The sequence below is a fragment of the Phaethon lepturus genome, unplaced genomic scaffold (assembly GCF_000687285.1).
Source record: "Phaethon lepturus isolate BGI_N335 unplaced genomic scaffold, ASM68728v1 scaffold17604, whole genome shotgun sequence".
Taxonomy (NCBI): Eukaryota; Metazoa; Chordata; class Aves; order Phaethontiformes; family Phaethontidae; genus Phaethon; species Phaethon lepturus.
Window position 1 is genome coordinate 32,975 of NW_010532827.1, and position 10,799 is coordinate 43,773.

The following is a 10,799-nucleotide window of genomic DNA, read 5'->3' on the forward strand; positions in this document are numbered from 1 at the left end:
ACTTTAGGACAAGGTTTAGTGGTGGACTTGGCAGTGTTAGGTTTAGAGTTGGACTTGATCTTAAAGGTCTTTTCCAACCTACACAATTCTATGATTGTATGATCATTTGCATTATTTCTTCTACCAGTGTTGTACCATTGCCATTAGTAGCAACAGGTAGACTTTTCAACAGGTAATGGATAAAATTTGCTTATATTACAATTTCATCCTGGAACCTATTCTGTGTGGAGCAATCTGTCACTGGAGCAGCTGAGGAAATGCAAAAAAATTTTATAAATTTGATGGAAAACAGAAGAAAACATCCCAAAAATGTTTGCAAGCATCCCTTTCCTTCTTCTCCTTCCTCCTGAGTTGCCAGGTGTGAATCCACAGTTTACTCTTATATGGTAAGTCAAATAGTGCCAGGGAGCTGCAGTTGCTGCCCAGGACTAAATGGTGGCTGAGATGGTGGTGGCCTGGCCAGCAAGAGGACTCCCAAACCCTTCTTGTGCTGGGGTTGGCCAGGGAGGGGCTTTCCCCAGTAGGCAAGCTGGACCCAGCCACCTTGGTTTGGAGGTGAAGATGGTCGAATGGTGAGCTGATTTTGGCTGGGGTAGAGCTCATTTTCTCCACAGTATTTGGCATGGGGCTGTGTTTTGGATTTGTGATGAAAATAGTGTTGATAGCACAGGGATGTTTTCGTTATTGCTGAGCAGTGCTTACAGAGAATCAAGGCCTTTTCTGCTCCTAACCCCACCCCACCAGTGAGAAGGCTGGGGGCGCACGGGAAGCTGGGAGGGGACACAGTCGGGACAGCTGACCACAACTGACCAAAGGGATGTTCCATACCATACGTCACCATGCTCAACATATAAAGCTGTGGGGAAGAAGAAGGAAGGGGGGGACATTCAGAGTGACGACATTTGTCTTCCCAAGTAACCGTTACATGTGATGGAGCCCTGCTTTCCTGGAGATGGCTGAACACCTGCCTGCCCATGGGGAGTGGTGAATGGATTCCTTCTTTTTCTTTGCTTGTGTGTGGCTTTTGCTTTACCTGTTAAACTGTCTTTATCTCAGCCCACGAGTTTTCCTCACTTTTGCCGATTCTGACTGATTCAGTCTGATTCTCTCCCCCATCCTGCCGTGAGGGGAGTGAGCAAGTGGTTGCATGGTGCTTAGTCACTGGCCAGGGTTAAACCACAACAAATGGTATGGACACAGATCATTCTGGACATGGGCCACCACTCAGCTTCAGCAATGGAGAACGGTCCCCAGCAAATTTCACTGAAATAGATGCAGCCGTTATGAAACTGTTTCTGTGGATTTGGGAGCAAAACTGTGACTAGTCTGCATGCATCGTGGCTATGCCGTCACCAGCAGTCTTAGTCTGTCATTAATGAGTAGACTCAATAGAGAGCAATGTTTTCAGTTGTTTTTTTATTGAACAATAATAATTATATACTTTTTAAAACCAACCAGCTTATTAGATTTACATTCAAGAACTCATAATGTCATCTATGACACTGTTGCAAAATATTAATAATGTATGCAAATACTTACTACATTCTTTAAATAATTCTCTTCAGTCTGCTGAATGACTGTGGGTCTGATCCTGCTCTCACTGAAATCAAGAAAAAATTACTTCTGATATCAGTAGATACGAATCAATACACTTGCTTGCAAATAGCCCAAGATAATATTGCTCCCTCTCAGACCTAAACATTCAGTACAGGTTAAAATGTGGTATATGCTAGTTTGAGACTTATGATTATGTGTCTATGATTATCATAGAAAGAGAGCCTGCACTGCTGTACTGATCTTTGGATGTCTACTGCTGTCATCGTCCTTTTGTTCTAGAACAGCACGGTACCGGGTGAAACATCCACCAACGTTGGCTTTGGATCAAGATTTGGACTCTTTAAAGGCTTTGTAGTTTCTGTTGTTCATAGTTGTAAAAGTACATTTTCAGATCCCGCACCAACCTTTCACTGTGGTACTGTGTGCTCCTTCTTTCACTGAAGTCACTGTCAAAGTTCATGTTGATTTCAAAGGAAATATTCAATTCAAACCGCATTTCCAATGGCAGCGCTCTGCGTTACGAGGCAGTTCCTAAATTCATGCAACCCAGGTTCACTCTGACACAGCTACATCAATTGGCATTATCTGAGGATCTTGTTTTCAGACATATTGGCAAACCCATCTCAGCGTGGATTTTTATGTCACAAATACATCATCCATTCTGGAGTGAATGAGGGACTGCCAGTTCCTACAACATTCTAACATATGTAAGTTATTCTCCTGGCTGAACTGGGGCAGCTTGCTCGTGCAAGTAAGAAACGAAGGACTGGGCACCAATGCAGTGCAGGATGTGGCTGCACTACCACTCACTGAGGGTCCAAGTCTTCCCTATGTTGAATCAGATGGATCAGAACTCCCTGTGAGTCACAGCTGGTCTGCAGCCAGCGATGAAGATGGAAAATACGAAGGTCTGTTTGCTGGCTTCTGGCGCTGTACCCACTCTTGCCCAAGAAATGCAGACGTCGCCTTAATGGCACCACAGTAGCTGCTTCATAGAAACGTATGTTTAAATAACGCTAAGCAGTTTCTTTCATTTCAGGACCCCCTCTACACATCTGTATAATTTACCAAGCTACTGTTTCTCTGTACAGCATTTAACTTTAGAAACCCACCTCAATGCAATATGTCTGCAGTGTCTTAGCTAAGTTATTCACAATGTATAAACTAAAATACTGGGTGTTTTCTCTCTCAAGAAAGGCTTATTTATCTCCAAGGAATTGTCACCAAACTTCCAAAAACCAGAAAAAGACTAATGACTAACGTTGGTTTATTTAATTCACACTGTTGTGCTCCTATGTTATTATTATTCTTGTGACTCAGGGGTGTTGCTTTCTATCCTGGGATTTGTTGATGTGTGTTTCTTTCACATTGGCTCCACACCAATAGTTTCACTCACCCAAACCAGCCGCTGAATTCAGTGAGAGCTTTCCTGGCCTCAGGCTGCAAGAGTCGGCCTCTGGCATTATTTAAATGAAGAGGGTTGAATTGTGTTGGGTTTTTAATATTACTATACATTCAGGAATCCACAATACATTTCTCTGTTCAAATACTTATCAAAACAAATATCAAAAATCATATACACTGTACAGTCTATTTTTAAGTAAACATTTTTCTCATAAAAACAGAATCACAATTGGCCTTCAGAGGTTACATTTTCATATGCTATAGATCTACTTTGTTCTTAAAGTGTGATGTTGCATATTCAATAATCTGTGAGAAATACATTCACTTCAAAGTCTTATGAGCGTAAGTAAATATCAGCGAGGATTTAGCCATTTCATTACCGGAGAGCGAATAGCTTTCTCCTTAACGAATTCCTCTTTTACAGAATTGCCATCCCCTGATGCCATGTCGTTCTCTGAAAATATACAAAAATAAAGGTGGATTTCATGAAAATGAGAGAATTAAAACATTGTCCTGCAGCAATGTCCCTGGTTTTGGGAACACTTCAGAAAAACCTTAGCTGACAAATCTTGTAGGACTCTCCCTGATTGCCTCCAGTGAGCTGATTACAAAACTTCTGCCAAATTATGGCATAAGCCAGATGTGTTTTCTAATAGATCAAGCATAAGGCAGGCGATTTGAGTTCAGTTTCCAGTTCTCGCTGTAACACTCCAGTGTGACATGGGACCAAGCAGCACATCCTCCATAGCTACAGCAGTAAATTAAACATGCCTGGAGCTATTATCTGACTAAGACCAGCTGGTGTGGAACAGCCAGGTGCATGCCCACTAAACACTCTTACTCTCCAAAAAAAGGTAAAAGATATCCAGTTTGTCCACTGGATATGGTGCCTGGCTGACACTGACTTCTGAGCTGTGGCTGAGGTTGGTTGGCACAGCTCGCTAGGCTGGGACAACGCATGCCAGCTGCTGGCCCGCTGCTTGACCATGAAGGTGGTCAAATTGCAATACACAGGAACAGGCTCTGGCACCGTTACATTTACTTGGGTACATGTAACCATAATGTCTTTATAAAATATACCAGCCAGAGGTTTTAATTGACGGGGGATCTACCCTAGATGCTATAGCTCCCTCTGAAGACCACTGTTAAATGAAACCCCGTGTGACCATCCCATGCAGTATTACCGTGGTCTACTTCCAGTGACAGGTCTCTGAGGACAGAAATCAGTGTGAAATCTTTGAAAGGTAAAAAATAACATTTGTTTCTGTAGGGTGAAGATCTCATCCTGGCTGGGAGCAGACAAGCTGCTCAACATTGAGGCAGCAGGTTTGGGACCAAAGGCAAGGGAGAGAGAGGAAAGGGGAGGAGGAACTGATGAAAACAGGCCACCTCAGAAGATTTGGAATATAGGCTAGATAGAGAAAAAAGCAAGACTGGAGTATTTTTTCAGGTCATTTCAGCACCCCTGACAACAAACAAAACCTGGAAAAGGCAAAAGAGCATAATCATGTAGAAAAATACAAAAGCATCAGGACTGATCCATCTCACTAAGTTTTTTTTTTTTAAAGATCATTTTAAATGTGGTACAAGCATAAGATGAAGAAGTTTGCTTCTGTCTAACTTTCTCTAAACAGGGAGTGGGGGAAACAATGCATGTGTCAAGGCAGCAAACTCTAAATAGGTTAATATAACAGGAGAAAATCAAAATAAGGCACACAAACTGCAGTTGGAGGAGAAATAAAATTCAAAGACTTTTGGGTAAAATCCTAGAAATGCTCCCAGTAGATCTAGGATTAAATCTCTGATTTCTTTTAAAATTTTATTGGATTTTGACTGGTGTTTAAATTTAGAGTAAACATTGTTCACTCAAACATACCTCAGTACCATCAGGTAGAGAATAGAAGGGGAAGAAATTTTAATCCCAGCTTTAAATCTTCAGTGATCTCTCCTGCCTGCCTCAAAAACACTCGTTTCTCACATGCCTTTTTTTTCATTCCAGAAGGATCTGCTACAGGCTTCAGACATAATCTTAAAGGTAAGAACTTATTGCAGAGATATTGTGATAATGACTACAGTAAAATATTTCATAAAACAGTTCACTGACATCTGGAAATGTATAAAGTTCTGCCTTCATGGAAGAAAGATGTTATTTTTACTCCAGGTTAGCTAACAGTAGTAAATGCCACCTGGTGAAATCCTGATCTACACAAAGCAGGTACATGCATCGCATCTGAACTGACTAATGCAAATCCTAGCATAGCCTCCCATTGTGCAGATGGCACCGCACTGCTAGCGCACGCAACAGCTGCAAAGTATTTTGCCCATGTTAGGATTTTAAAATGTTTTTACCATGTGTCACAGCTCACCTAATTCCTTGCCTTACATTAAGGGAGCTGCCAATAAGAAAAATAAACGTACCTTGTGCTGTTAGCTGTTCACACAGCTCCACCAAAGTACACATCACCCACAGAGCGTACACAGCGTGGTAGTAGATGACGTACAAGGTGATTTAGCCTAAAATCAGCTGCCCCATGAAGTCTTACCTGTGTGTGAAACTATTTTTCGTCGATTTGGAGGCTTTGAAGCAGACAGTTGAAAAAATGGGAACTTCAAACACTTCCCAGTTACTCTGTCACAGATGCCAGAGGGACAGTTGCAGGTTTTCCTGCATTCCATTCCATAGGTACCATAGGGACACTCTGAAAAAAAGTAATATATCAAAGCAGTCCTCAGTGATCCAAGTCAGCACTCCCAATAGCTGGTCTGCTTATACACTTAAAAGTGGAAAACCTTTGAGTGGAGGTCAGCTAAACCTTAACTACAGGATTTCAGCATGCCAACTGCTTGTTAGAAGTATTTTCCAGTTTTAACAAACCTTGACAAACATTACATACATAATTTCTTTTCCTATAACTTATTTACAATGTGCTGTCGGTAATCCTTCTCTGAAACACTTGTAGTAGTAAAATGCAAATTAAAGGCGATATGAATATGTAAGTATGTAATCATAGAGGATGTAGGTAAAGGATTAGCATTGAATTTAGAAAAGAAGCCTTCAGAAAGTTCCTGAATTCATTATTTGGGCATGATATTATCTGACTTACATGACTGCCATGATTTAGGCTGCAATTTATCGCTGGCACCAGGCTGCTTGCGGCCGGGGCCGCTGCACGTAGGCTCGGTGGAGGCAGCCACCCCGACCCTGTGGAGCTATCCAGCAAGCACACCCTCCGCCTTGGAGATGCTCCCGGCAAACAGCCCTGTGCGACAGCTTCTCGGGCAGACAGCGAAGAGCTCAGCTACATCTCCAGCCTAAAGAGTGAGTATGCTCCAAAGGGATCACTGGCACAAAGGTGACTGCTTGGTTATACTGCATTGGGTCACATGCTGCCTCGATCCAAATCTCCCATCCCTGAGCAAGCTCACAGAAGAGCACCAAAGGGCAGCTGTCAGGGTGGGACCAAATGTTTTCCAAAAAAGAATGTCAGGTGCAGAGGATTTGCCTCATCCCATAGCTGACACGTATCACACGCTGGATTGCATAACTTCCCAGAGGGTTTAAACCTGGGTTCACTGCCCTTGTCTTCCTCTGCCTTGCTGTGGAACAGAGCACCTTCCAAGGACTGTAGCTGAATAGGTGGAGACAAGGAAGATGCAGCTCCAATATCCCCTTTCCAAAACCCCAAACAAGAGATCATCCCAAGAGAAGTTTGGGATATCCCAGGATAAAGGTCTTTATGCTTAGGCTGTCCTTAACAACTCAGGGTGAATGGTCACCTTAAATGTCAAGTCCTAGAGACTTTCCAGTTCAACTCCTAGGGGAGGATGAATGACCATTCAGGGCTGGACCAAGGATCCATCCAGCCCAGGCTCCCATTAAACACTTAAGAAAGAAGATGACCATGGTAAGCACAAATGATACCTCCCCCCTCATATTCTCCCCCATTTTCAGCTCTGGGACCTCCTGAGCCAGACATAGTTTCTATGCATATAACACCCCACAACAGGGTTATCCTTCTCAATTTGTCCAGTCTCCTCTTGAATCAATGGAAATATTTAGTTTCGTCCTACAGCCTAGACTATCTGAAAATCAGGCTAATGCCCCAAAATGAAACCAACATTTTACAATTCTCTGCATGTCCAATGGGTACGCTTTTATAAATGAAATGCACTGGAAAATCAACCAATTCCCTGCTAGGGACTACACAGTGAATCCCTCCAGCCTGGAGGACCTCACTGAGCTTCACCGTACTCCCCTTCCCAAGCAAGTTTCCCTTTCATCTGCTGTTTGTCCACATAAAACAAAACCAAAATTCTGCCAGAGCAAAGCAGTTTTTGTGTGCACAGTCCTCCCTGAGGGACAAGCTGAGAGCACACACCACATGGAGCATCAATCTGCCTGCTGCAGGTGCTCGGCCGCTCAGCCCAGAGAGGTGGGATGCAAAGCTGTGCACAACAGAATGGAGACAAGTCTGAGCCCAAAGCACTTGGCTCTGTGTGAATAATTCTGGCACTGATGCTGCTCTTCAGATTTGGTGAAACTGAGATCTGAGTCAATTTTTTGCTGTTTTGTTCAGCCTGCTCCTAAATAAATTGCAAATAGCTCCCGGTGATCTAAGGGAAGCAAGAGAAGGTTCTTTACTGTGACAGTTATACCTCAGGTTTAGAGGGTATTTACTAATAAGGGTGCAGAGCACCAGTCTGTTTTGGACTTAGTCTGTTTTGAACAATAATGACATTGCTATTGATAATAATATGATGCACTCTTATAATGCTGGAAGTACTCAAAAAATTGCTCTGAAGCATATACTATCTATGTTTTACCTATTTTAGAAATTAAAAAAAATTGAAAAACAGAGAGTTTGGGTCATTTTTCCACAACTCCAAAGTAAATCATTCACAGGCAACCAGAGGAAATTTAGCTATCCTGCTTCTGTGAATTATTACAAACATGGAAGTTATTGAGTGATCTAATACCATGGCTACAAATGGAAATATAAAATAACCATATTTGGCCCCATGCTTTGCCTGATAAAATTCACATATGTACAGAGGGAGATTGTACTATCTCAGAGCTGAGATGAAAAAAGAAAAAGAATTAGAAATTATATCTATATATTTAATAAAAATAAATAATGGGGAATATAAGCCTTAGATATCAATTTACAACTCTAAGTCAAGGTATAGCTTTATTGAAATTAATGAGAGTTTTTCCACTGACTCACTGGAAAAAAAAACATTTTACTTTACATTTTCCACAGAGCTTCCAAGATTCAGCTACAGGGATTCAGAGCTCATACCCCTCAATGTTTCTTTTTTCCCATTTGAAGCATGCTATTGCAAAGAAATTCCTATGAGGACAGTGAAAAGTATATAATCATTCAAAAGAACTGTTAAAAGAATTATAGGTGGTATCTTGCACTGCAGAAATTTTTAATAAACTGATCAGTCAACTATCTCAGTAAAATAATTCTCTGGTGGGTGTACCAAAGATATGAACTTTATGCGTAAATTCTAGTCTTTAAAAATGAAAGTAGTATTTTGGGTTTCACCCTCACACATGCACATGAATTTGTTTTTAAATACCAATGTAAATAAGTGTGTGCTGTATATGAGTCAGCCTGAATGATTTTTACAGCATCTGGTCCTAAGTCATTACTTTAACTGAGGCTATTAATACTCCTGATATTTAACTGCCAAGACATCTCCACTTTTAAGGAAGTTATTCAAAGGCATAGCTGTATCTACTTACTGAAGTGGTACACAAACACAGGAAAATTCACTGCATTGATACTTTGCAAAGCCTTTTTTAAAAATTACTTATTTTAAAAACTTTCATCCTACTTCTTAGTAATTTAATACCTCCTCTCCTTTCAAAGATTCTCCTTTTTGCATGCAGTGAGGAAAGCTCTTAAATGAAAAACGCCGTTATAGTCTATGGCTAAAGAAAACAGCATGCAGCATACCTGGAATAAGCTGAGAGCAGTGACTGGCTGCTCATCTCACAGCCTGCTCCTGTTGTATTATTCCCAACTTTCAGGCAGGAGGGTCTCTGTCTGCCTCCCCTGACCACAACCCTAGGGTAGCCAAGTACCTCAAAGGCAGGACGGGATTAAACACCACAACGTCCCCAAGCACTTGGGCAGTGCTGTTATCTCCATCTCCCAGACCCGAGAGAGAGCACCTGGTCCCTGGGCAGGCAGCCGGCAGTGCCTGAGGGAACCTCACCCCAGGGAGGGACCGGCAGGGGCAGGGACCCTGTGACAAGACTGGACTCACAGGATTAAAGTCTTTGCAATTTATAGAAAGCTGCCCACCAAATCAGCGGAAGGATCAGGACTACTACCTGGGTCTCCCAAGTCCCAATCAAAAATCTCATCTCCGAGCACACCCCATCTGTGTTTCCTCACACATGTCCCCAAGTCTAAACAGTATTCTCACATTAATAACCCTGTCCTACCTACATGTAACACCTTTTAATAATAGCAGGAATTTTTCACTTTCTTCTTGGCTAAGGGCTGAGCTGGAAAAATCTCATTTTAGACCTTTCAAGCAGGAGGCAAGCTCTATATGTACGTTGCTGTCAAATTGCCACAGTGGGTGCATGCAAAGTGAATATTGTTACCTTTGCAGATACCAAATTCATCACCAAAGTCATCCTCCTCAGTGTAAAACTGGCACTTCAGCCCAGGACCACACTTGACACCATCCATACCCGAGACCGTACGATAGCAAGTCTCCCCCAGAGCAGCTGCACACACTCTGCAACAGCCACAGTCATCCAGCACCGTTCGCTTACAGCGCAAGGTACTTTTGCATGCGTTACTGTCACAGGGCTCGGGACAATCTACTGCGTATTTCGCACTCCAAGCAGTTCCAGCGTGCACGGGCATCAGGAGGAGTGTGAGAAACAGGAAGCCCTTCATGTCTTGCAGGGGTAAGTGCTCCGTCCCAAAAAGCAGGCTTTAATGCTCAGCCTGCTGGTGCCTTGTGCCGAGGGAAGCAGCGGTACGGAATCCAAAGTGGTAGCTGCACACATCAGCCTACAAGTTTATGAGCTTTATACAGTGTGTTGCCCACATGCTGCACCGTCGTCAGCTTCCTCAATCCGGCAGCGCTGCTCCTGCCAGCCTCCCTTGTTTCAGTTTATGAAATCCAGGATGAAGGTTGGATTAGCACTCTGCTGCCATCCAGGAATTGAAAAGCCTGAGCTGATGTAATCTGTTATGTTTAGTTGGTTGTTTTGCATGAGGACTAAAAACTCTCTCACATCCGTCTCAAATGCTCAAGGACGTCTGCCAAAAGAAAAAAAAAAAACCCACACACACAACTGAAAAAAAAACAACCCCAACACCATAGGTTGCATACCTTCCTGCAGGACAGGGATCGCTCTGACCCTGGGCACACTGCTGACAGGACAGCTCTGCCTCACTAACGCAGCTCATGCAGCCAGAAGAAAATCACACTGAGCAATCTCACTGCTGAAAGAATAATCTTTAAAAGAATAAATCTTTGCCTTCCCCTTGAAGGGGATGTGGACAGTTACTTTAAGGAACAAAGTGAGATCATGCCATTTAACAGCTGAGCTCAGATGTTTCAGTAGTGTTTTTCCTGCCTGCATCGAGATGGTACTTTTTAATCAGTATTTAGGTGGAGATGATTTAAACATTTCACTCAAAGGTTATTGCTGGAAATGAAAACACGTCAGACAGAAACCGGCATTTTGTAGGATCTTCCACAGGAAGTTCAGGAGAATTATCAATGAGCTGCCCTGCTCTCACAAGTAAAGGGGGAAATCCCCGTCCAGCACCAGCACTGTCTGTACAGCCTTAACGTGG

General features: G+C 42.7%; 1 protein-coding gene across 2 annotated transcripts; it reads right to left on the reverse strand.

The window, feature by feature from the left end:
• Positions 1–3,314: 3,314 nt before the first annotated feature.
• Positions 3,315–9,887, reverse strand: ESM1 (endothelial cell-specific molecule 1). 2 transcript variants are annotated; one of them, XM_010284988.1, is made up of 3 exons: positions 9,587–9,887; positions 5,505–5,660; positions 3,315–3,415 (listed from the first exon to the last, which is right to left on the reverse strand). In XM_010284988.1, the coding sequence occupies exons 1-3, from the start codon at positions 9,885–9,887 to the stop codon at positions 3,315–3,317; spliced, it is 558 nt and encodes a 185-aa protein (XP_010283290.1). The 2 variants fall into 2 exon arrangements, with proteins under 2 accessions (XP_010283290.1, XP_010283291.1); XM_010284989.1 differs by lacking the exon at positions 5,505–5,660.
• Positions 9,888–10,799: the final 912 nt, after the last annotated feature.

Coding starts and splice junctions, on each gene's coding strand:
- ESM1 (XM_010284988.1), bottom strand. CDS start 9,887: ATGAAGGGCTTCCTGTTTCTCACACTCCTCCTGATGCCCGTGCACGCT. Junction 5,661..9,586: donor TGAATTTGGTATCTGCAAAG/GTAACAATATTC, acceptor ACTTTTTTTCAG/AGTGTCCCTATGGTACCTAT. Junction 3,416..5,504: donor AAAAATAGTTTCACACACAG/GTAAGACTTCAT, acceptor GTATATTTTCAG/AGAACGACATGGCATCAGGG.